This window comes from Carcharodon carcharias, chromosome 17 (assembly GCF_017639515.1).
Source record: "Carcharodon carcharias isolate sCarCar2 chromosome 17, sCarCar2.pri, whole genome shotgun sequence".
Lineage (NCBI taxonomy): Eukaryota > Metazoa > Chordata > Chondrichthyes > Lamniformes > Lamnidae > Carcharodon > Carcharodon carcharias.
In genome coordinates, this window is record NC_054483.1 from 77,593,640 (window position 1) to 77,620,480 (window position 26,841).

At 41.3% G+C, this 26,841-nt stretch overlaps 1 protein-coding gene across 1 annotated transcript in view; it reads left to right on the plus strand.

The window, feature by feature from the left end:
• The window catches only part of LOC121289661, a 176,381-nt gene that overhangs the window by 40,850 nt on the left and 108,690 nt on the right, over window positions 1-26,841 (plus strand). The window contains exons 23-30 of the mRNA XM_041209286.1: window positions 1,533-1,741; window positions 4,446-4,469; window positions 5,584-5,731; window positions 8,438-8,646; window positions 17,152-17,178; window positions 18,038-18,052; window positions 24,481-24,504; window positions 26,023-26,049. Coding sequence (XP_041065220.1) covers window positions 1,533-1,741; window positions 4,446-4,469; window positions 5,584-5,731; window positions 8,438-8,646; window positions 17,152-17,178; window positions 18,038-18,052; window positions 24,481-24,504; window positions 26,023-26,049 — 683 coding nt within the window. The remainder of the gene's footprint in view (window positions 1-1,532; window positions 1,742-4,445; window positions 4,470-5,583; window positions 5,732-8,437; window positions 8,647-17,151; window positions 17,179-18,037; window positions 18,053-24,480; window positions 24,505-26,022; window positions 26,050-26,841) is intronic.

The following is a 26,841-nucleotide window of genomic DNA, read 5'->3' on the forward strand; positions in this document are numbered from 1 at the left end:
CCAATTAGCTATTGCTAATGGAGTCACTTCACTTAAATTACAACAAGGAGGTATTCTCCATTTTGTTGACAAGAAACAATATTATAGAAAGCTGTTAGGTCTTCACAGTAAAATAAAACTCATATGATGAAATGAAGCATCTGATCTGAGATATTTCCCTGGCTGACTGCTGTTCAGCGGAATAGAAATCAGCAGTCAAGTGTTACACAATGTACAATGTGATCTTGAAATGAGTGCAAATGAGTCTGGAATAGTTCAACGTGATATAGATCAATTAATCATGTAGAAGTCTGAAAGATGGACAAATCTTATTGACATAAATATAATTTCATGAAATAATAACAGACTGGAGGAAATGTTGCAAAGATCTTACTTAGATCAAATATAATAAAAGCAGAAAATGCTGGAAACACTCAGCAGTACTGGCAGCATCTGTGGAGAGAGAAACAGAGTTAACATTTTGGGTCTGAAATACTCTTCCTCAGAGCTGAATGGAAGTAGAAATGTGTGGGAATTTACACTGTTGAAGAGGGAGGTCCGGGGGCGCGGGGGAGTGGTGGAGCAGTATAAAACAAGTAGGAAGCCATTGATGGGTTGGAGCTTAGTAGAGATTTGACAGATATGTCATGGACACATGACAAAATGAGTGTTAATGGTAGTGTTAAAGTCTAACGAAGGTACTAATAGTGGCGTAATGGTAAGATAGTAGAACATGTTAATAACAGAACAAGGGTTAGCACTCTGTGAAAGCAAAGCACAAAAAAGCTACAAATGGCCCTGTGGGTGGTGAGAATTGGAAAAAAAATAGAAAAAGATCAGAATGGAGAATAATGGTCTGAAGTTGTTAAACTCAGTGTTAAGTCCAGAAGGCTGTATAGCACCTTATTGAAAGATAAGGTGCTGTTCCTCCAGTTTGCATTGTACTTCACTGAAACATATCACCCACACCACATGGGCTGCAGCGGTTCAAGAAGGCAGCTCACAACCACCTTCTCAAGGGCAACAAGTGATGGGCAATAAACACTGGCCCAGCCAGCGAAGCCCACATATCGTGGATGAATAAGAAAAAAATTATTGGAGGTAGCTCCTTATGGATGAGATGATATACTGAGTTCTTGTCTGCCCATTTGGCTGGATGTAAAAGATTCAATGATCTCAAAAAATGGCAGTAGAGTTATGCCCGGTCAATCAACATCACCAAAACAGATTGTCTGGTTGTTATCGTAATGCCGTTTGTGGAAATTTGCTGTGCACTACTTGACTGCCATGTCCCCTGCATTACTATAAGGGTTACACTTCCGAAGTATTTCATTGGCTGTAAAATGCTGCTGTTCAAGAAAAGTGCTATGTAAATGCAAATCTTCCTTTTCCAATTGTCCAATATGTTTTTTTTTGTTTCGGAACTGAAATGTCTTCTAATGGTGCTTATAGATGCAGGCATACTTATCATTATCTGATTGATTAAGGAAGTTGACTATAAACAAGGTTTTACTGCAACATTCATTTTCAAACTATGATCATTCTCTCAACAGGCTCGAATATACATCAGGGTGCTCATATGATTATATTGCTATATATGATGGGCCCACAACAAATTCTGTTTTGCTTTTGAAATTTTGCAATGGATCAGATGAGATATTTACATCATCATCGAACAGTATGACAATATATTTTAGATCTGATTCCAGTGTTACTAGACGTGGGTTTGCTGCAAACTACTCCTCTCTGCCAAACAATGATGGTGAGATTTGTTACATTTGTCTCAAACTTGCAAGGTACTTTAAACTAGAAGAAATGTAGAGAAATTAGGACTTGATGTATCTCAACCCATTGAAATCTCAACTAAAGCTCTTTATCAGATTTTCAACTTAGTGCCTAGGTACAATTCTGACCTTGCAGTCAGGCCATGTAATTATAGCTTATTTATTACTGTAATTATTATAATTATAATTATAGAAGCTGCCTGATTGGTGTTTCCATTGATTTCTCTCAAAATATAAGTCTCACATAACGGCAACGAGTTGAAAATGTATCCCACATTTTCAAAGTAGTGCAGTCACATTTTGTCTTTTCATGTGAACACTCTTCCTGGCTTTCTTCTTGATTTTCTCAGAAAGCAAGTTTAAAAATATATCCACTCCTAGAAAAGATTGAATGCCAAGTGTATAGTTTTATATTTCATTCTGTTTGGAGATGTAGTTGACAGTTATCATTGGTGTTATGACATAGTAAAGGTGCCTTAAGTAAACTAAAAAAGCTGATTTTGTGTGTCCCAATCTGTTCCACCTCTTAGCGTCACATCCAGTACCTTTTGTTCCCACCACTTCTCAAAGAAAATCATAAAATTAGTTGATGCAGAGTTTGGCTGCTCTGGAGTTGGAAGCTTCCAAAATGGTCGTCAACTGAGACAATGAAAATCCACTGGCCTGGGTCTGTTTAGCCTAAACACTTCTCTGTGCAAAATATGTTTCCATCTCTGCTGTGCAAAATTTCACTCTGTGTTCAGCAAGACTGAAGGCAAAAAAAAATGGAGAGAAAAGACCAGATAGCAAATTATTTCCATTTGTATCATTAATTTTGACAAATTACAAAGTACTTACAGCTCAAAAAACAGGCCACGCAGTCCAAGCCAGCATTTATGCTCCATATAGACTTCTTCCCACTCCTTTTCTTCCAAACATATCAACTTTCCTTCTATACCTTTTTCCTGCATGTCCTCATCTAGCTTAGCTTGGACTACATCTATGTTATTCACCTTCATTACTGCGTTTAGTAGCAAAATTCACATTCTAACTTGGCTCAGAATGAAGCAGTTTCTCTCGATTTCCCTACTAGATTCATTAAGTATTTATTGAACATCAGTGTGGGCGGAAGAATGGGCACAAACCTGGGGCAAGTGGGCCCTACCCCAATTTCCAGTCTCTGCATCAAAGCCACCTAACCTCGACTACACAATTAAATACAAACTCTAAACTGTAAATTGCTTAAGCGTCCTGAGTGATATTAAAAATGCAACAAAAAATATTTACATGATGTAATCATATATCAGAAGCTTTAACTTCAGCCTATTGTCTTTATCCTGAATATTTTTACATATTTAATACCCAGAATTATTATTTACTCATATCAATGTTAAGGTTGCTCAAACCTACCCTCCTCTTCTTTCAACAGGGAAGGCACTTACAGTATTAACATTAAGTAGGACAGAAATTCCGAACTGTGGTAACTTTAGTGAAAAATTGTCACTTCTTACTAAAATCCAATTTTTCTTAAAATAGACAGCGGAAGGAATTTCAGCTCCAATATTTCTGTTTTCCCTCAGAAATACCTGTTGAAAATTTAACATTAATACATCATTGCTTTTATCCTGCATCAAAAAATCAAACCTTAACAGAGAAGTTTTATCATCAAAAATAAGAACTTTGTCAGTGCTGCATCCTCAGTGTATGATGACACTGAGGGGCATTTTAGCTGGGCAATGCTATGCCTAGTGATAGAGTTTTGAAATTATGCAGCTTCCGTCCAATAAGATTAATTGTTTTATTTCTTGAAAGAATGAAGAATTCCTCCTCCATGTTAAAGTTGTTACATTCCAAAGTAAACAGTCACAGATTTGGAAACAATGATTGGACGCAAGACTCCATAGTGCATAGACTGCCACAGGGGCAGGCGAGTGCTCATGCAGTCTGGTTAAAAGTCCCACATTGGTTACCTGGGACTTTGTTCCAGTTGTCTCAGAACTTGTTTGACCCTCTAGCTCTCCCCCCTCACCCTCCCTCAAACCCCATCACTATCCCCATGACACCTCAAGCCTTTATGCCACCTGCATAGCAACTCATCCAGTATCCACTATATGCAGACCTCAGGGGCCATCTGGAGATTCCAGAAATTGAACTTCCAACAGATTAATACAGCTCTCAGTCCTACACACTTGATATTGAAATGCTACCCATTCATTAAATCCATTCAAAGTTTTTAAATCTCTTCAAATGGTTAAACTTTGATTAATTTTTTAAAAATCTATTCTGTTTCAACTTTAAAGAAAGCTAACACTGCATTAGCCCCTTTGAGCTGTCTGTCAAACTGTTGTCTCAGAACACCCTGTTGTAACAATTGTAGACTTGGAAACTCAACCAACCATCTATAGGGGAGAATCGGCTGCGTGCCACGTGAGGTTGAAGGCCATGTCACTACTCAAGTTTAGGTTGAATAGGTGGAAAAGGAGATGAAGGGATATGCTAACAAATTGTACATATGAATCGAATTATTTGTCAATGTGACGGGTTGGGGTAAATATTGTCATGGCCTTGTTGGGATGAATAGCATGTTTTCATATTGTAATTTCTACATATTGTATCCGTTATCTCATAACTGGAAACAATATTTTTTCATTATTTATTCATGGTTCACTAAATAATTTTCCTCATTTTAATCTGTACTTTTAGAAACCTTCACAACACCAACATCAGGTAACTATGTTTAAATTTTCCTCATCTTCTTCTTTAAAACTCAACTTCAGGCAGAGGAGTTTCCAAACAGATATATCAGGGCTGAGTTGACATGACCCCCCATTTCATGAACACTGTGATTGTGCTTGGGTACAGTTATGTGCACAGAAGCAACCATCTGCTACTTCACCATGTTGCCGCTCTTCATGTCTGAGCCTGAAATGTTGGTGAGCTCAACAATAGAGCCAATATTGTTAAAAATTTGACTCAACTGAGCAATGAAAATTTGACAATAATGGGGAAAGTTTAAATATCAAAAGTTGAAATGCTAGCAATGTTGCAAACGTTAGTAGGAGAAATGTCTTTTAATACAGAAATCTAATGGTCTGCAGTAAAGTAACAAATTTGATTAGAAATGTCACATTGCTGCAGAATGTCAGTTTATCAGATATCCAATATTAACATTCACATCTAAAAATCAGAAAGCTCACCTTTTTATGCACATTGATATGTGGAAAACTTTGTGTAATTTTTTGTATTTATATTTACATGTTAGAATATATATCTGGCTCCACCAAACACGCTGCAAGCGTATTCAGCGAATAGCTGAACCACACAAACAGGAAGTTTCCAGGCTTGATTGCCAATTGGTTTATCTGGTTGCAGCCAAAGCAATGGCAGGGTGGCTATGGGCCTCAGAGCTCACATAAGCTACTGAAGTGAATAAAGAAGTCCTATCAGGCTTCCCACCACCTGCCATTGGTAGTCCGTGTGTATGGACATCTGGTGAAATCAGAATCAGGCTCAACTGTCTTAGCCCAATAATTAACATGTGACCAATCACTGTCAATACGATCAACAGTGACATAAAGATGGTGACTGGTGACCACTAGCTGTGGAACCTTGTAGGAACAGGGAGTGAATGGTTTCAAGAAATATTATGAGAAAAGGAAGATTATACACGATCATAATGAATGGCGAAACAGGCTCCAGGGCCTCTATGTCCTATTCCTGTTGAAATTTCTCATGTGCAGGAATATTGACAAAGAATGTTGGAAGAGAATAAAAAAGAAATAGCGAGTTCTTTTATCATGTATTGCACTCATGAACTTATCCATTTTCTTACTGTTGATAGGTGGAACTTGCGGAGGGTATCTTGATGCTGCCTATGGGTCTGTTATCAGTCCCAATTATCCTTCCCCCTATCCAAATGATGCACAATGCACTTGGTATATAAGGGGGAGAAGAAACCAAATCATAAAGCTGGAATTCACTTACATTGAGTAAGTAAAAATGTTTCACTTCTATAATTTAATTTAAAGAATGGCAGGAGTATTTGCTGCCAATTAACCATTGCTAATGGATTCACTTCACTTAAATTACAGCAAGGACGTATTCCCCATTTAGTTGACAAGAAACAATATTATAGAAAGCTGTTAGGTCTTCACAGTAAAATAAAACTCATATGATAAATGAAACATCTGATCTGAGATATTTCCCTGGCTGACTGCTGTTCAGTGGAATAGAGATCAGAAGTCAAGTGTTACAAAATGTACAATGTGGTCAGGAAATAAGTGTAAATGAGTCTGGAATAGTTCAATGTGATATAGATCAATTAATCATGTAGAGGTGTGAAACAGGACAAATCTTATTGAGATAAATATAATTTCATGCAATAATAACAGACTGGAGGAAATGGTGCAAAAATCTTACTTAGATCAAATATAGTAAAAAAAAACAGAAAATGCTGGAAACACTCAGCAGGCCTGGCAGTATCTGTGGAGAGAGAAACAGAGTAAAAATTTTGGGTCTGTAATACTCTTTTTCAGAGCTACGAGAGGTAGAAATGTGAGGGATTATACAATGTTGAAGAAGGGGGTGGGGCACGAACGAATGGTGGCGCAGGTGGAAAAAAATAGGAAGTCGTTGATGGAGCTCAGGAGAAATTTGACAAAGATGTCATGGACATAGGACAAACAGAATGTTAATGGTAGTGTTAAGGACTATAGAAGGTGCTAATAGTGGCCTAAAGGTAAGATAGCAGCACATATTAATAGCAGAACAAGGGTTAGCGCTCTGTGAATGCAAAGCAGAAGAACAAGTTACAGATGGCCCTGTGCGTGGAGGGCATTGGGAAAAAAAATTAGAAAAAGATCAGAATGGAGGACAGTGTTCATGGCCTGAAGTTGTTGAACTCAATGTTAAGTCCAGAAGGCTGTAGAATGCCTTATTTGAAGATGAGGTGCTGTTCCTCAAGTTTGCATTGTGCCTCATTGGAACATATTGGCAGGCCAGGACAGAAATGAGAGGTAGGTAGTGAATTCAAATGGAAAGCGATAGAAAGGTCTGAGTCATGCTTGCGGATTGAGAGAATGTGTTCTGCAAAGCGGCCATGCAGTCTGTGTTTAGTCTCCGCAGCAAATGCAGTAGACTAAATTGAATAAGGTGCAAATACTTAGATCAATATAGATAAATCTAAGTTAATGAAATAGAAACAGAAATACCGGAAATAGTCAGTAGGTCGGGCAGCCTCTGTGGGGATTGCACAGGTTTAATGTGATTTCTGTTTGTCTCTCCTCGGAAGCTGCCAGACTTGATGAGTATATGCAGTATATTCTGTTGTTATTTCAGATTTCTAAAATCTGTAGTGCTTTGTTTTTGTATGAGTTGTTAAATATTGGAACAAAAAAGGTGTCTGTATACAAGTCTGTATGTAACAAAGGATTGTTCATTCGCTAAATGGGAAAAACCAAAAGATGTGATTGTGTCGTGAACAAAATGTTTGTCTTCGTTTAACCGCCATGATTAGTATGTTTAGTGATTAAAGATTGTGTGTGTTTTCATACCCCTTGCAGATTGTATGTCAGTTTAACAGAATCTGCAGCAGTCTTTTGCGACTTTTAATCTAAAGAATGTTATTTATTCTCATACACTTAACCCAAGTTTAAACCGCTACATCTCACATAATCGTCCTCAGATGCATGCTCAAACACAATGTGGTCCCACAATCTCTTTGACGTAGGTAAATGGAATACACTTGTACAAATTATGGTTAACTCAGTCTCTGTGTCGTATGAGGGAAGCCTAGTCTCTTGAAGGAACTTGATGCATTACAGCTGAAGTGAGGACATTATTAAACAAAGCATTCTCAGCAGGCTGTGAGGTTTCCTGCAGTTGAATTTCCAGTGGTTGTTTCACAGCTGAATGCATAGTTGAAACCTGCATGGGGAGTCCTTGTCACCTTTGGTATTTACATCTTACCAAGTATTGCTGTTATGTTTGATAATCTTGAAAAGCTGGGAGAGAATTTTAAGACAAATTTATTGGAGTATTTATGAAGCAAATCCCACTAGATCTGTGGATAGAATGGGCTGGATACATTGAGTTCACTCGACTGTTTGTCACAAAAGCTCATTTAGTAGCACACTTATCTCCGAGTCACAAGGTTTTGGGTTCAAGTCCCACTCCAAGGCTTGAGCACAAAAATCAAGACTGACACTCCAGTATGTGAGGAAACTCTCCATTGTTGGAGGTGGAACGTCTTATGCATGAGATGATGAACTGAGGTCCTGTCTGCCTGCTGGACTGGTTGTAAAAGGTTCCACTATCTGAAGAAATAGCAGGGGAGTTATCCCCGGTCAATCAACATCACCAAAACAGATTGTCTGGTTGTCATCATAATGCTGTTTGTGGAAATTTGCTGCACGCAACTTGATTGCTTTGTCTCCCACATTACAACAAGGGCTACACTTCCAAAGCATTTTATTGGCTGTAAAATGCTGCTGATCATGAAAAGTGCTTTTTAATGCAAATCTTCCTTTTTTACTTGTCCACTATGTTCTCATGTCCTGTGTTTCGGACCTGAAATGTCTTCTAATGGTGCTTAAAGATGCAGGCATACTTATCATTCTCTAATAACTAAGGAAGTTATTTATAAAAAATGTTTTACTGCAACGTTCATTTTCAAACTATGATCATTCTCTCAACAGGCTCGAATATACATCAGGGTGCTCATATGATTATATTGCAATATACGATGGACCCACAACAAATTCTGTTTTGCTTTCAAAATTTTGCAATGGATCAGATGAGATATTTATATCATCATCGAGCAGTATGACAATATATTTTAGATCTGATTCCAGTGTGACCAGACGTGGGTTCGCTGCAAACTACTCCTCTCTGCCAAACAATGATGGTGAGATTTGTTACATTTGTCTCAAACTTGCAAGGTACTTTAAACTAGAAGAAATGTAGAGAAATTAGGACTTGATGTATCTCAACCCATTGAAATCTCAACTAAAACTCTTTATCAGATTTCAACTTAGTGCCTAGGTACAATTCTGACCTTGCAGTCAGGCCAATTTGACAATAATGGGGCAAGTTTAAATATCAAAAGTTGAAATGCGAGCAATGTTGCAAACGTCAGTAGGAGAAATGTCTTTACTAGACGTTACTAGACGTGGGTTTGCTGCAAACTACTCCTCTCTGCCAAACAATGATGGTGAGATTTGTTACATTTGTCTCAAACTTGCAAGGTACTTTAAACTAGAAGAAATGTAGAGAAATTAGGACTTGATGTATCTCAACCCATTGAAATCTCAATTAAAGCTCTTTATCAGTATGCTTAACCAAAAATCTAGCCAAAACATTCAAATATAAAGATTTTCAACTTAGCGCCCAGGTACGATTCTGGCCTTGCAGTCGGACCATATAATTATAGCTTATTTATTATTGTAATTATTATAATTATAATTATAGAAACTGCCTGATTGGTGTTTCCATTGATTTCTCTCAAAATATAAGTTTCACATAATGGCAACGAGTTGAAAACTTATCCCACATTTTCAAAATAGTTGCAGTCACATTTTTTCTTTTCATGTGAACACTCTTCCTGGCTTTCTTCTTGATTTACTCAGAAAAGAAGGTTAAAAATGTATCCACTCCCAGAAAAGATTGAATGCCGAGTGTGTAGTTTTATATTTCATTCTGTTTGGAGATGTAGTTAACAGTTATCGTCGGTGTTATGACATAGTAAAGGTGCCTTAAGTAAACTGAGAAAGCTGATTTTGAATGTCTCAATCTGTTCCACCTCTTAGTGTCACATCCAGCACATTATTGATCCCACCACTTCTCCAGGAAAATCATGAAATTAGTTGATGCAGAGTTTGGTTGCTCTGGAGTTAGGAGCTCACAAAATGTTCGTCAATAGAGACATTGAAAAGCCAGTGGTCTGGGTCTGCTTTGCCAAAACAATGCTCTGTGCAAAGTATATTTCCATCTCCGCTGTGCAAAATTTCACTCTGTGTTCACCTAGACTAAAAGCGAAAAAAAAATGGAGAGGAAATGGCCAGATAGCAAATTATCTCCATTTGTGTCAGTTCTTTTGACAAATTACAGCTCAAAAAACAGGCCACGCTGTCCAAGCCAGCATTTATTCTCCATATAGACCTCTTCCCACTCCTTTTCATCCAAACACATCAACTTTCCTTCTATATCTTTCTCCTGTATGTCCTCAATGAGCTTAGCTTGGACTAATCTATGTTATTCACCTTAATTTCTCCCTATAGTAGCGAGATTCACCTTCTGACTCAACTTAGATTGAAGCAGTTTCTCTTGATTTCCCTATTGGATTGATTAATTATTTATTAAATATCTGTGTGGGCAGAAGAATGGGCACAAACCTGGGGCAAGTGGACTCAACCCTAATTTCCAGTCTCTGCATCAAAGCCACCCAACCTCGATCACAAAAATAAACACAAATTCTAGAATATAAATGGCTGAACTGTCCTCAGGGGCATTAAAAATGCAACGAGAAATATTTATATGATGTGATCATATGTAAGAAGCTTTGGCTTCAGCCTATTGGCTTTATTCTGAATATTATTACATATTTAATACCCAGAATTATTTTTTACTCATTTCAATATTACGGTTGATCAAACCTACCCTCCTCTTCTTTCAACAGGGAAAGCACTTACTGTATTTATATTTATACTGTATCTATACTGCATAGATTGCAACAAGGGCGGGCGTATGCTGATGCCGTCCTGTTAGAAGGCCCACGTTGTTGTCTGGGACTTTGTTCCAGTTGTCTTAGAACTTATCAGCCCTCTAGCTCTCCCCCCTCAGACTCCCTCAAACCCCATCCCCTCCCCCATGACACCTCAAGCCTTCCATGCCACCTGCATAGCAATTCAAGAGAGTCGGGGGGGCAGAGATGAGTATGGTGGCCAAGGAGAAGGTGCTAGGAAAACTGAAAGGTCTGAAGGTGGATAAATCACCTGAACTAGATAGATTACACCCCAGACTTCTGAAGGAAATAGCTGAAGAAATAGTGGAGGCGTTAGTGGCGACCTTTCGGGAATCACTGGAGTCAGGGAGGGTCCCAGAGGACTGGAAAATCGCTTATGTAACCCCCCTGTTTAAGAAGGGAGTGAGGCAAAAGACGGGAAATTACAGGCCGATTAGCCTGACCTCGGTCGTTGGTAAGATTTTAGAGTCCATTATTAAGGATGAGATTTCAGAATACTTGGAAGTGCATGGTAAGGTAGGGCAAAGTCAGCATGGTTTCATCAAGGGGAGGTCATGCCTGACAAATCTGTTAGAATTCTTTGAGGAGGTAACGAGTAGCTTAGACAAAGGAGAGCCAATGGATGTTATCTACTTGGACTTCCAGAAGGCCTTTGACAAGGTGCCGCACAGGAGGCTGCTTAGTAAGATCAGAGCTCATGGTGTTAGAGGCAAGGTACTAGCATGGATAGAAGATTGGCTAAAAACAAAAAAACTGCGGATGCTGGAAATCCAAAACAAAAACAGAATTACCTGGAAAAACTCAGCAGGTCTGGCAGCATCGGCGGAGAAGAGAAGAGTTGACGTTTCGAGTCCTCATGACCCTTCGACAGAATTTGAGTCTGAGTCCAAGAAAGAGTTCTCAAACTCAAGTTCTGTCGAAGGGTCATGAGGACTCGAAACGTCAACTGTTTTCTTCTCCGCCGATGCTGCCAGACCTGCTGAGTTTTTCCAGGTAATTCTGTTTTTGTTTTAGAAGATTGGCTGTCCGGCAGGAGGTAGAGAGTGGGGATAAGGGGGTCCTTCTCAGGATGACGGCTGGTGACTAGTGGAGTTAGGCAGGGGTCAGTGTTGGGACCACAACTTTATACATTAATGATCTAGATGAAGGAACTGAGGGCATACTGGCTAAGTTTGCAGATGATACAAAGATAGGTGGAGGAACAGGTAGTATTGAGGAGGTGGGGAGGCTGCAGAAAGATTTGGACAGGTTAGGAGAATGGGCAAAGAAGTGGCAGATGGAATACAATGTGGGGAAATGTGAGGTCATGCACTTTGGTAGGAAGAATAGAGGCATAGACTATTTTCTAAATGGGGAGAGAATTCAGAAATCTGGACTGCAAAGGGACTTGGGAGTCCTAGTCCAGGATTCTCTTAAGGTTAACTTGCAGGTTGAGTCGGTAGTTAAGAAGGCAAATGCAATGTTGGCATTTATTTCGAGAGGACTAGAATATAAAAGCAGGGATGTGCTGCTGAGGTTTTATAAGGCTCTGGTCAGACCACATTTAGAATATTGTGAGCAATTTTGGGCCCCATACCTCAGGAAGGATGTGCTGGCCCTGGAGAGTGTCCAGAGGAGCTTCACAAGAATGATTCCAGGAATGAAAGGCTTAACATATGAGGAATGTTTGAGGACTCTGGGTCTATACTCGATGGAGTTTAGAAGGATGAGGGGGGATCTGATTGAAATTTACAGAATACTGAAAGGCCTGGATAGAATGGACGTGGGGAAGATGTTTCCATTAGTAGGAGAGACTAGGACCCGAGGGCACAGCCTCAGAGTAAAGGGAAGACCTTTTAGAACAGAGATGAGGAGAAACTTCTTTAGCCAGAGAGTGGTGAATTTATGGAATTCATTGCCACAGAAGGCTGTGGAGGCCAGGTCTTGAGTTTATTTAAGACCGAGATATATAGGTTCTTGATTGGTAAGGGGATCAAAGGTTACGGGGAGAAGGCGGGAGAATGGGGTTGAGAAACTTATTAGCCATGATTGAATGGTGGAGCAGACTCAATGGGCCGAATGGCCTAATTTCTGCTCCTATGTCTTATGGTCTTATGGTCTAACTCATCCAGTATCCACCAAATGCAGACCTCAGGAGCCATATGGAGATGCAAGAAAATGAATTTCTAACAAGCTAATTCAGCTATCACCCAACACACTTGACATCGAAATACTACCATTCGTATAATCCAATAAAGTTTTTAAATCTCTCAAATTGCTTAACCTCTGATTAATTAAATGTAGCCTATTCTGATCCAACACCAAAGAAAGCTAATTCTGTATTAGTCTATTTGAGCAGTCATTCAAACTGTGGTCTCAGAACGCCCTGTTGCAACAATTGTAGATTTTGAAACTCAACCAAACATCTATAATGTCATAATGATAGTCCTGGCAAAAATGTTAACAAAAGCTATATTAAAAGCTGTTTTCGAACCTCTGCCTATCAATGAAAGCAATCCAACAGAGGGCTTTATTGAACTTTGACTGACAGCTGCAGCCTTTTTTTGAAGTTTAAAGAGCAGGATAAATAATGAAACTTCAGGCCATGTTCTTAGCTGCCCTTCAAGAGCATTTACATCTTCTCCATCAATTTGTGACCCCCACACTGCAAGTTAAAGCCCTCACAACATCCAAAATGGGGTGTGTTTGTGTTTCCCTCCTGTGTGAATCACACCCTGCAGCCCCGTCCACTGCCGGAAACAATTGGGTCGTCGGAAATGGGGGCGGGACTTCCACATCCCAGGCTCAAAGCAGTGTTTTGTTTTATAATGCTCCTGTGAAGCATCTTGGGTTGTTTTATTCTTTCAAAGGTGCTACATTAATATAAGTTGTTGCTGGTGTCAGCTCTGTACATGTTTTATAAAAATATTTCATAAATTTGAAGTCCAGTGCTGGGTCACCCTTCAGCTTTATCTTCTCATGAGAGAAGGGGCCCAGCCTGTTCAACCATTCCTGATAAGTAGAGCCTTGCAGTTGTGGTGCCATTCTTTTTTTGCACTTTCTCCACTGTCTCAATGTCTTTTTTAACAATATGACAGCCAGAAGTGTAAGCATTGCTCCAAGTGTGGTCCAAATAATGTTCAATACAGGCTTAGCATAACTTCTGTACTTCTCAAATCTACTCTTCTAGAAATACACCGAGTGCTTGGTTTGAAGTCACCTTATTAATTGTGTGGCTAGTTTTAGTGACTTGTGTACTTGGCAGTCTGCCAGACAGACTCCTGTCTTTTTCAAGGAGCTTGGAGGAGTCCAGCTCCAAGGTGGCACAGGGTATCACGCCAGCCGGTGGGGCCATGTGACATCAGGATAGCGGTCCTTCTGAGGTTTCTACTGACTGCCTGGCTCACCTACAGGGGGGACTGCTCAAAAGAGTGCACCATGTGGGCCATAATGGAAACAGCTGGAGACTCTGTGTGTACCACCAGGAGGGCACAAGGTGTGGGGTACAGTCAAACAGAAAAAGAATCAGATTAATGTGGACTTTCTGCATCTTTGGTTCTGGAAAAAGACATGTCCGTGGAACCCAGAGGGGCATTCCAGCTCTCTCCTGGACTGGCAATTATGACCAGCATTTCCAGCATTTTTGCATGAAGGGTGGGATGGGAGGAGATGCAAGGGGTGTATCTGGCTCCCCTTGTCCCCCATACTTGATCATGTGAACTTTGTCCAGGTCAACGGCAGATTTCACTGGTGAGGATGTCACCTTCTTTAGGAATTTTCTGGCCAAAGTTTCTTGATCAATGTTTCTCAAAGGTTTACATCATGTTGTTGCTTGTTTAATTGTGAAAAGTGATTATGACTTTTTTAATAATTGTTTTGATTGACATGGCGAGATCAAAAGGACCAGAAGAAAATTTAAATGCTTTCAACATTATATCCTTTCCAGTCTACAGACAGTGGATTTTGTCTATTGTCATGTAGCACAGAGCATCTTTTCTGAGCAAGATTTGTTGATAGATTCTCCTATTTTACTGAACATGTCAGATAGGAGATGGGTCTGAAAAATATTCTTGTTTTTTATTCATTGATTTTTAAAAAATATTTTAACAGGCACTACTAAAGCTACATCTACTGGTATGGAAAATACCATCTAGAAAATGTTTGATCCACTTTTGAATGATAAATGTTCTTTACATTTCTTTGTAAATTGTAATCTGCATCCTTGTTAACAATCAACATAATATCAGATCTAACTTGCCATTTACTGTATAACAGGACACGGCTCATGCAGATACAACTGTGGGGGATATTCATCAGGTTGTTCCTGTGATTACAACTGTCAATATTATGGCAACTGTTGTTCTGATTTCTGTGATCACTGCTCTTACATTAATTACAGTAAGAGAACTTTCAGCAAATGAGCTAATATTTAAATTTATGTTGTTAGTATATTATGATTATGAAAAACAACAGTCAAACGTTAGAGTGGAATGAAGATTCAATGAAAATTGCAGTTCATATTGCGAATCAGTATAGCTGAGTCCTGATGGTGTGAGATTTTTTTCTGCAGTGTGTGTTGTGATCTGTGACATTATGGTCAGGACAGATTGGTGCTTTGCTATTTCAAATGTTCAAACTGGGTCACCCTGAAATACGGTGACTGCAAAATCTCTCTCCGTAGAGCCCATATTTTAGTGAGCTGTGCCTGGCCTGATTTTGACAAGGGCATTGGGTGGGCATTAGGACCGTGTGCTGGAAGTATGCAGACAGATCGTGACATCAGTCAGCGTGTAAAGCTGATGTGACGCTCACTCTGGTGCATCTGACATCATTATTCCAGCTCATGTCATCTCTTAACCTCACACAGCTGAACAGGCATTTAGGAGCTGACAGGACCACCCATCAACCCGATAGAAAAGGATCATCAAATCTGTCCAACTTACTGTCAGGTTCACATTTCAACTGGGTTTTGCTGAGTTTGCAGAAATGTTTTGAGTTTTCTATAGGTGTTTAAAGTTGATGGAGTTTACAGTGAGTGGTGTCACACATGGTGAAGGTCTTAATTCTCACTTCAAGGTTTCAGCTGAGATCATTTGCTGTCAATCATGGGTGATGTAGTTACCATCCTCCTTGACCTGCAGAGATAGAGACGTGGAGGAGGAGGAAGAATATTCTCAATACAATGTCTCATGCACCCAGGGTCTTCAGGAATCAATTCTCTTACCTCAACCTCACTGAGGAACAATGGGCAAAGCTTTGTTGAGGTGTTTTGGGTTTTGACTCCCAGCTGGGGTGCCAGCGAGGGACCTGGGCTGCCTCTTTTTGGGAGGTCCAGCCAGTGAGGGACCTGGGCTGCCTCTTTTTGGGAGGTCCAGCCAGTGAGGGACCTGGGCTGCCTCTTTTTGGGAGGTCCAGCCAGTGAGGGACCTGGGCTACCTCTTTTTTGGAGGTCCAGCCAGTGAGGGACCTGGGCTACCTCTTTTTGGGAGGTCCAGCCAGTGAGGGACCTGGGCTACCTCTTTTTGGGAGGTCCAGCCAGTGAGGGACCTGGGCTGCCTCTTTTTGGGAGTCCAGCCAGTGAGGGACCTGGGCTGCCTCTTTTTGGGAGGTCCACCAAATCACAAAAATATCAGGCAATGTCAAGGCCAATGGTGTGCAGTCATCTGCAATCAAGATCTCCTGCGTGGAATTCTTGCCTACCAAATGCTGTTGGTCATGCAGATACTGGCAGCTCTTGCACACAACAGCAGCAAACTGGCAGCTGTGGCTGCTGCCAGAAAGGCAGGGACTGGAGTCCCAGGACTGCAGAGTACAGGTAACTAGTGTTCGGCTGGGTTTTGTGGGATGGCATTGGTGGGGAGAGGGGTGTAGAGGATCTGGCAGCAGGGCTGGGTGTTGGGTCTTAGCAGGCTCCTACTTCCAGACGTCCTGAGTTAATACCAGCAGTTGGAGGTCAAGGCCCTTAAGTAATCATTAACTGGCTACTTCAGGGCCTCAAGTGGTGGCGGGCGCGAAGACTGACAATGGGTCTTCCTGCGCAGAAGCCCTTGCCACTTCCAAGCTCACCACCAGTGAGAGCAGAACAATCCAGCCAATGTGTGTGACATCTCTGGTGCAGGTGCACATTGAAATCTATTGCGTCTGGCGGGCAGAGCTGCAGCCCCAGAGTAGCACAAGGTTGGCACTGTCAGTGACTGTGGCCACAAACTGAACCCCTCAGTTTGCCATCCACTGCACTGTAGGGGGTGATTGGCTGTCAGTAGTCTAGGGCAGGGGAGGTCAGTTTGTTCCCTCTTGTGCACTGTAGCTTCAGCAGGATAGCAGCTATCCCCATTGTGCAGGGTGCCATTCACCGCACACGTGGCTTTGTAGGTTCTGCATCTAAATACAGAGATGTATCCGACTGCAAAGGGTTTCACTCTCTGAATGTGCATTGGAGAGTGGCCATCCTGAACACTTTTTATTTTGTTTTATTTCTTGACTGCGGTGGGGCTGTATATATTATATATTTTGTGTAACAGGCTCATTGCACCAGCGCGGCTTTACCTGTCCACTTGTTCATAAACGTCAATAATACCTGATGTTAATTTATTTTTGTCGTATTATATTAATATTTCTATGAGTATGACTAATAGAAGACTCTTCAAAAATACATGACAAAGCAAATAAGCTGAATGTATTCCTCCATAGGATACTGCAGCGTTTATTCAGTGAGAGGTCAGTAATATTTAAGTTCATTTTCTGTTACATTGTCAGTTTGTATATTTGTTGACCCTATATCAGTCAGAACAATTAATCTTAACGGCTGTGCTCAGAGAATCCTTGGCTTGGCACCTTTGTAAACTGTCGTCTAAAGTCTGCATATTATCTCCGTAAACTTGAGGTTATTCAAATCCCTGCTCCCCAATCACTGATTGGGAGTTACAATTGGCCACCGGACATGAGGATCCAGTGGGAATGCTCTCTCCACCATATCTAAGGGTGAAGGGAAATTGGCACTTACCTCAAGTGTTAAGCTTCTGTCTGCACTTGTATCATCTTTGGCAGGCACAACCCTAATGGACATCACCCATCAAGAAATGTCCTGCTCACTCTTCTTTATTTAACCCTGTTCAAAAACATCAGATGAGGTTTGAGGCCTGAACAAATATGGAAAAAACTCCTGATTTGATGCAATTATTTTTATTTTGACAGAGACAACACAGCATGGGAGATAGATATGAGAAATATCCTCAAAAAAATTAACATTATGTCCTTTCCACTCTGCAGACACTGGGTTTTGTCTATTGGTGTGTAGCACAGAGCATCTATTCTGCAGCAGGATGTACCCAGTATCTGTCCATAGATTCCCCATCCTTCCCAACATGTCAGATAGGGGATTCCCTCATTGGTGTCACTAATGGTGCTAAGGAGAGAAAGGAGAAGTGATTTATAACAGTTGGCACAAAATTATATCAGACCTGGTCATTCTTTCTCTAATACTGTTCAAAAAGATCAAATTAAGTTTGAGTCTTGAATGGGTATGAAAGTATTCTTGTTACTTATGTGTTTATTCTTCTTATTTTAACACTTACAGCACTTGCAAAAAGAGGTAAGGAAGATACCTTCCAGAAAATATATTCATCCACTTTGGAATGATAGAAGTTCATTGCATTTCTTTGAAAATTGTAATCTGCAACCTTGTTTACAGTCAACATAATTACTACATGAGAAGAAATAAGAGCAGGTGTAGGCCATTTGATGCTTACAGTTTGCTCCAACGTTCAAGTTAGATCAAGGCTGATCTGATTGTGGCCACAACTCCATTTTCCTGTCTGCCTACCATAACTGTGGACTTGCTTGTAGATAAAAAATCTGTCTAACACAGCCTTGAATATATTCAATGATTCAGGCTCCACTGCTCTCTGAGAGAAGAAAGTCATCATCATCTGTGAATTGAATCAAAGATCCCTTATTCTGAAACTGTGCACCCGAGTTCTGGAATCCCCTACAAAGGGGAACATTCCAGGCTGAAATTTGCAGGTCACCCACGGGTGGGAATACAGACAAGTGGACCGTTAAATTAGGGTGCCATGCCCTCAGTAGGGTTCCTGCTGCTGGCCTTGTGCCCCAAACCCGCCATGGAGATTTAGAGGTGGCAAGGAGATATCGGATGGGTACCCGCCCATGGCACAATTGAGGCAGTTAAGTGGGCAATTAATGCATGATTATGGTCCCATCCTGCCAAAGCTCCGATTTAATGGGCAGCAGGAGAGGCCTGTGCCCAACATGTAACCCGACAAGTTTAGTCCTGTGGGCTGATGCTCAGGGAATTGGGTGAGTGCCTCCTTCACAGTCCCCCTGTGCCAACTGTTGTCCAGTTGGGTGCGACTGCACTCACCTGCTTCCTTTCCTATCTATCTAATGATAGCCAGATAATCACTTGCAATGGCTTCTCATCCTGCTGCCATACTGTTTCCTCTGGTGTCCCCCAAGGGTCTATCCTTGACCCCCTCTTATTTCTCATCTACATGCTGCCCCTCAGTGACACGATCGGAAAGCACAATGTTAGTTTTCACACATTAGCTGATGACACCCAGCTCCACTGTACCACCACCTCTCTCCCGACTCCTCCACTGTTGATAACCTATCAGGCTGCTTATCCAAGATCCAGTACCGGATTCCCTAAAATTTCCTGAATTACATATTTGGAAGAATGAAGCCCTTGCAAAATGCATCCCTAGTTAATGATTCTATCCTTCTCCAAGGCAACATTTGGAAATTAAACCAGTCGGAATCTCTTCTCAACCATGACTTCCCATTCGACCCTAAGGTGAACTTCTGACCACATATTCATTCCACCAGTAAGACCGCCTATTTCCCCCTTGTTACTAACACTCAGTCACCCCAATTCAACTCATCTGCTGCTGTAATCCTCATTCATGCCTATGCAATATCTACACTTGACCATTCAAATGCATTCCTGTCTGATCTCTCACATTTTAGCTTCCATAAACTTTTTGTTATTCACGAGTCTGTTGCCTATGACTTAACTCGCATCAAGTCAGGTTCCTCTATCACCCCAGGGCTTGCTGACATACATTGGCCTCCAGTCAAACAATGTCTTGATTTTAAAATTCTCAGCTTTGTTGTCAAATCGCTCCATGGCCTTGCCCTATCCTATCTCTGCAATCTTGTTTAACCACACTACACTCTGATATATCTGCACTTCTCTAACTCTGGCCTCTTGAACATCCCCAGTGTTAATTGCTGCACCAATGGTGGCCATGCCCAGTTGCCTGAGCTAGGTTTTAGCTTCTGAGGCAAGTATCTCGATTAAGGAAACTTCCCAACTCGCTGGACCAGCCTCGGTAAAAAGTAACATTAAAGTATGATTTTGTTTTGGGGGGTGGGTCCCAGCTGTTTCAGAAGAGGTTAGGCCTTCTAGCTCTCACCCCTCACACTCCCTTACCCACAGCCCCATCTCAAACTCCATGGCACCTCAAGCCTTCCATGCTACTTCCATCGCATTTCACCCAGTATCCACTATGTGCAGACCTCAGGAGCCATGTGGAGATGAAAGAAAATGAACTTCTAACTTCTATCATTTGACCCCCTCTTATTTTTCATCTGCATACTGCCCCTCAGTGACATGATCGGATAGTAGTGTTAGTTTTCATACATTAGCTGATGACACCCAGCTCTACTGTACCACCACCTCTCTCTCAACTCCTCCACTGTTGGTAAACTACCAGACTGCTTATCCAAGATCCAGTACCAGATGATCTGAAATTTCCTCCAATTAAATATTGGGAATACTGAAGTCATTGTTTCCAACCCCCCCATTGTAAAATTCATTCCATAGTTAACAACTCCACCTTCCTCTCTGGCAACATTCTGAGGTTAAACCAGTCAGACTCTTCATAAAGATAAGAGCAAAATACTGAGAATGCTGAAACAAAAACAAAAACACCTGGAAAAACTCAGCAGGTCTGACAGCATCTGCGGAGAGGAATACAGTTAACATTTCAAGTCCGTATCAGAACTAAGAAATATAGAAATGAGGTGGAATATAAGCTGGTTGAAGGGGGTGGGATAGGTAAAGCTGGATATAGGGCCAGTAATAGGTGGAAGCAAAGAAGAGATTGCCGAAGATATCATACTAGGGCTATTTGTCACTTGCTCGTCCTGCTTTCTACCCTTGATGTCATCATTAGCACATTCCTCAGCTAATATAACCCATCAACACCCCTTTGTCCTTTTGTCTATGACATCTTTGGCAATCTCTTCTTTGCCTCCACCTATCACTGGCCCTCTATCCAGCTCTACCTGTGCAACCCCCTTCAACCAGCTTATATTCCACCTCATTTCTATATTTCTTAGTTCTGATGAAGAGTCATACGGACTCGAAACGTTAACTGTATTCCTCTCTGCATATGCTGTCAGACCTGCTAAGTTTTTCCAGGTATTTTTGTTTTTGTTTCAGACCTCTTCACAACCTTGGTGTCACAGATGATCTTCTGACCATATATTCATGCCATCAGTACAACCGTTTATTTCCCCCTTGATAATATTGCCCAACCACCCCAATTTAATCTCCACACTTGACATTTCCAAAGCATTCTTGCCTGGTCTCTCACATTTTGCCCTTCATAAAGTTGTAGTTATTCAAGATTTGGTTGCATGTGATCTAACCTGCACCAAGCCTGGTTCCCCTATTACCCCAGGACTTGCCCAGAAGGAAAAAAACAATTTGGACTAGTGCTCTGGTTTTTACTGGTGTTCCACTTTAAGGTATACAAGATCAGTTTGGACCAGTATTCTTATTTCCCAGTTTTTAGAGTTTTTTTCCTTCTGGGTGCTGACCTACATTGGCTTCCAGACAAATTACATCTTGATTTAATAATTATCAGGTTTGTTGTCAAATCGCACAATACCCTTGCTTATCTCTGTAATCTTGTCTAGCCTCACAACGCACTGAGATATTTGCAGTTCTCTAATTCTGGCCTCCTGAGCATCCCCAATAGTAATTGCTCCAACATTGGTGGTCATGCTCAATTGCCTAGCCCCTGAACTGTGGTATACCCTCCCTCCACCACTCTGCCTACCTACCTCACTTTTCCCCATTAAGAGAGTCCTCAAAACCTACCTCAATGACTATGCATTTGGTCATCTGCCTAGAACCAGATATTAGCTTCCGAGGCGGGTATCTCGATTAGGGAAGTTTCCCAACTCGCCAGACCAGCCTTGGAAAAAAGTACCACGAAACATATAATTTTCATTTTGGGAGAGTGGGTGCGCGATACCGTCAGGCCCATTGACCCTAGAAGCAGTGTCTAGACAGCTACAGGGGTGGGCGAGTGCTGATGCAGGCTGGTTAGAAGGCCCACATTGGTTCTCTGGGACTTTGTTCCAGTTGTTTTAGAAGTTGTTCAACCCTCCAGCTCTCCCCCCTCACCCTCCCTCAACCCCCATCACCAGCCCCATGACACCTCAATCCTACCATGCCACCTCCATAGCAACTCACCCAGTATCCACCATGTGCAGACCTCAGGAGCCATGTGGAGATGAAAGAAAATGAACTTCTAACAAGCTAATACAGCTCTCACTCCTAAACACTTGATATTGAAATACTACCCATTCATAAAATCCATTTAAATCTTTCAAATCACCCCAATTGGTTAACCTCTTATTAACAAAAGCATCTATTCAGATCCAACATCAAAGAAAGCTAATCGTTCATTAGCCTCTTTAAAGCTGTCAGTCAAATGGTGGTCTTAGAACGTCCAACTGCAACAATTGTAGATATTGAAATTCAACCAAACATTTATAAGGTCATAATGACAGTCCTTGCGGATATGTTAACAAAAAACTGTATTGAAACTGCAGTACTTTTCTTCTAACCTCTGCCTGTCAATGAAAGCAATCCAATAGAGTCTTTTTTTGAACTCTGACTGACAGCTGCATCCTTTTTTTTAAGTTTAAAGAGTGGGACAAATAAAAAACTTCAGGCCATGTCAGTTATCTGGTCCGTAACTGCTCTTCAAGAGCATTTATGTCTTCTCCATCAATTTGTGACCCCTACGCTGGGGGTTGAGGCCCTCACAATGTCCAAAATGAGGTGTTTTTGGACTCAGCCCTGCTGTGTTTGGGTTTCCCTCCTGTGTGAATCACACCCTGCAGCCTTTCCACTACCGGCAACAATTGGGTCATTGGAAATGGAGGGGGGGACTTCCACATCCCAGGCTCAAAGCCATGTTTTGTTTTATAATCCTCCTGTGAAGCACCTTAGCTTGTTTTATTCTGTTAAAGGTGCTATATAAATATAAGTTGTTGCTGTGTTGGCTTTGTGCATGATTTATCAAAATATTTCATAAATTTGAAGTCCTGCACTGGGTCACCCCTCAGCTTTACCTTCTCAAAAGAGAAGAGGCCCAGCCTGTTCAACCGCTCCTGATAAGTAGTACCTCGCAGTTGTGGCGCCATTCCTTTTTTAGCACCTTCTCCACTGTCTCTATGTCTTTTTTAACAATATGGCAGAAAGAACTGTAAACATTGCTTCAAGTGTGGTCCAAACAATGTTCGATACAGGCTTAACATAACCTCTGTACTTCTCAATTCTATCCCTCTAGAAATACACCCAAGTGCTTGGTTTGAAGTGACCTTATTTAACTGTGTAGCTAGCTTTAGTGATTTGTATATTTGGCAGTCTGCCAGACAGACTCCTGTCTCTATCAAGGAGCTTGGAGGAGTCCAGCTCCAAGTTAGCACAGGGTATCAAGCAGAGTTTGCCTGGTCCATGCCCTCTGCTCCATTCCCCTGTCATGCTGCAGACCCAGACACACTGCCACCATTTCCTCAATACCTGTTGTAGTTCATGCCACTTAAACCTTTGCCTCCCAGTGAGGATTTGGGATCACATTCAGCCAAATCCAGGAACTCATCACAACACCTGGCAAAGCCACTGCAGGGTGCTTCCAGACACTTTGCAAAAGCAGAAGCTCTTAAATATAAACCAAGCCTGGAAATTGGGTGCCTGACGCTTTAAACACTCTGAGTAAAGTGTCCATCTAGCAGTTGTCTGTTCGCTCTTTACAGAGGGACACGTGAATTAGTTGTCTGGACCTGTGAGGGTCCAAAGTCAGCAATGAGGCATCGCACCAGCCAGTGGGGCCATGTGACATCAGGATAGTGTTCCTTCTGAGGCTTCTAATGACTGCCTGGCTCACCTAGGGGGTCTTCTCAAGAGGGCGTACCATGTGGGCCACAGAGGAAACAGCTGGTGGCACTCTGTGTACCAGCAGAAGGGCACAAGGTGTGGGGGGTTGTAGAACAGAAAAGAATCAGATTAATGTGGACTTTCTCTATCCTTGGTTCTAGTAAAAGACATGTCTGTGGGACCCGGAGGGGCACTCTAGCTCTCTCCTGGACTGGCAATTACAACCAGCATTTCCAGCACTGGGGTGTGAGGAGGTGCAAGGGGCATATGTGGCTCCCCTTGTCCCCCATACCTGACCATGTGAACTCTAACTGGGTCAATGGCAGATTTCACTGGTGAGGATGTCAGCTTCTTGAGGAATTTTCTGGCCAATGTTTCTTGATGAATGTTTCTCAAAGGATTACATCATGTTGATGCTTGTTTAATTGTGAAAAGTAATTATGGCTTTTTAAAAATTGTTTTGACTGATATGAGGAGACCAGAAGGAAACTTATATGACTTCAACATTATGTCCTTTCCAGTCTGCAGACACTGGGATTTGTCTAATGGCGTGTAGCACAGAGCATCTCTTCTGCAGCAAGATGTACCGAGCATCTGCTTATAGATTCTCCATCCATCCCAACATGTCAGATAGGGGTTCCCTTATTGGTGCCAATAATGGTGCTAAGGAGATAAAAGATTTCCGTCAGTTGGCACAAAATTATATCAGACCTGGTCATTCTTTCTCTAATGCTGTTCAAAAAAATCAAATTAAGTTTGAGGCTTGAATGAATGTGAAAATATTCTTGTTTCTTATGCATTTATTTTTATTATTTTGACAGGATTATTTAAAATTACATCAGAAGGTATGGAAAATATCTTCAAGAACATGTATTCATCCACTTTTGAATGATAATTCATTATAATTCCACGAAATTGTAATCTGCAACCTTGTTTACAATCAACTTATCTTCTATAGGAGTTGAAATTGGAGCAGGAGTTGGCCATTTGGTCCATTGAGTCTGCTCCACCATTCAGTATGATCAAGGCTGATCTGAATGTGGCCACAAATCCAATTATCCTGGCTGTACCCCATAACCTCTCGATCAAAAATCTGTCTTACTCGGCCCTGAATATGTTCAATGACTCAGCCTCCAGATAAACGGCGGCACGGACACAATCGGAGGTGCCGATCGGGTCCATGCCCATCAGCGGCCACTGCCCCACACCCACACGCTGACTCAAACAACCTCTTTCAGTTTATTCAGTTAATAGGTGAACCACACAAACTGGAAATTTGCAGCTTTGGTTGACAAATGGGTTATATGGTCTCAGCCAATTCAATAGTAGGGCTGCTTTGGCTTCAATACCCAGATAGGCTGGTGAAGTGAATAAAGAGGTCCAATCAGGCTTTCCATTCGCTGTCATTGGTAGACCGTGTGTATGGACACCTGGTGAAATCAGAATCAGGCTTAGCTGTGTTGGCCCAATAATTAACTTGTGACCAATCACTGTCAAGACAATCAACAGTGATATAAACATGTTGACTGGTGACCAGTAGCTGTGGAATCTTATATCAACAAGGAGTGAATGGGTTTAAGAAATATTAAGAGAAAAGGAAAATGATCCATGTTCATAATAAATGGTGAAACAGGCTCAAGTGTCTGTACGGCCTGTTCCTGTTTAAATGTATTATGGTCAGGAAAATTGGCAAATAATTTTGGTAGAGAATAAAATTGAAATAGATTGTTCTTTTAGCATATATTGCACCACATGAACTTATACATTTCCTTACTTTGAACAGGTAGATCTTGTGGAGGTTATCTTGTTGCTGCTGATGGGGCTGTTCTCAGTCCCAATTATCCATAGTCCTATTCAAATAATGCACTTGGCATAGAACAGGGGGACGGAAATATCCTGGTCACTCTTCGTTCTTTAATTCTGTTCATAAACATCAAATAAAGTTTGAGCTTCAACTAACATGAAAAATATTCCTGTTTCTTCTGCAAATATTATTTTGACAGAGACAGATACAGCATGGTCAATAGATATGAAAAATATCCTCAGGAAAATTCACATTATGTCCTTTCCACTTTTTGTCTATTGGCATGTCGCACAGAACCTCTTTTCTGCAGTAAGATGTACCTAGTATCTGTCCATAGTTTCCTCATAGGTCCCAACATGCCAGAGAGGGGATTCCCTTGTTGGTGTCACTAATGCTTCTAAGGCGAAAAAGGAGAATTGATTTACATCAGTTAGCACAAAATTATATCAGACCTGATCATTCTTTCTCTAATGCTGTTCAAAAAGATCAAATCAAGTTTGAATCTTGATGTGTATGAAAAATATTCTTGTTACTTATGCATTTATTTTTATTATTTTAGCAATGACGACTGAATCCACAGAAACAGGTATGGAAAATACCTTCAAAAATGTATTCATCCACTTTTGAATGCTAGATGTTCATTACATTTCTTTGAAAATTGTAATCTGAAACATTGTTTACAATCAACCTATCTTCTACAGGAGTTGAAATTGGAGCAGGTGTTGGCCCTTTGGTCCATTGAGTCTGCTCCACCATTCAGTATGGTCAAGGCTGATCTGAATGTGGCCACAAATCCAATTATCCTGGCTGTACCCCATAACCTCTCGATCAAAATTCTGTCTTACCCGGCCCTGAATATGTTCAATGACCCAGCCTCCAGATGAAACGGCGGCACGAGCACAATCGGGGGTGCCGATCGGGTCCATGCCCACCAGCCGCCACCGCCCCCACACCCAAACAACACACCCTGACTCAAACAACCTCTGTGCAAGTTTATTCAGTTAATAGTAGGTGAACCACACAAACTGGAAATTCCCTGCTTTGGTTGACAAATGGGTTATATGGTCTCAGCCAATTCAATGGTAGGGCTGCTTTGGCTTCAATACCCAGATAGGCTGGTGAAGTGAATAAAGAGGTCCAATCAGGCATTCCACTCGCTGTCATTGGTAGTCCGTGTGTATGGACACCTGGTGAAACCAGAATCAGGCTCAGCTGTGTTGGCCCAATAATTAACCTGTGACCAATCACTGTCAGAACAATCAACAGTGATATAAACATGTTGACTGGTGACCAGTAGCTGTGGAATCTTATATCAACAAGGAGTGAATGGGTTTAAGAAATATTAAGAGAAAAGGAAAATGATCCATGTTCATAATAA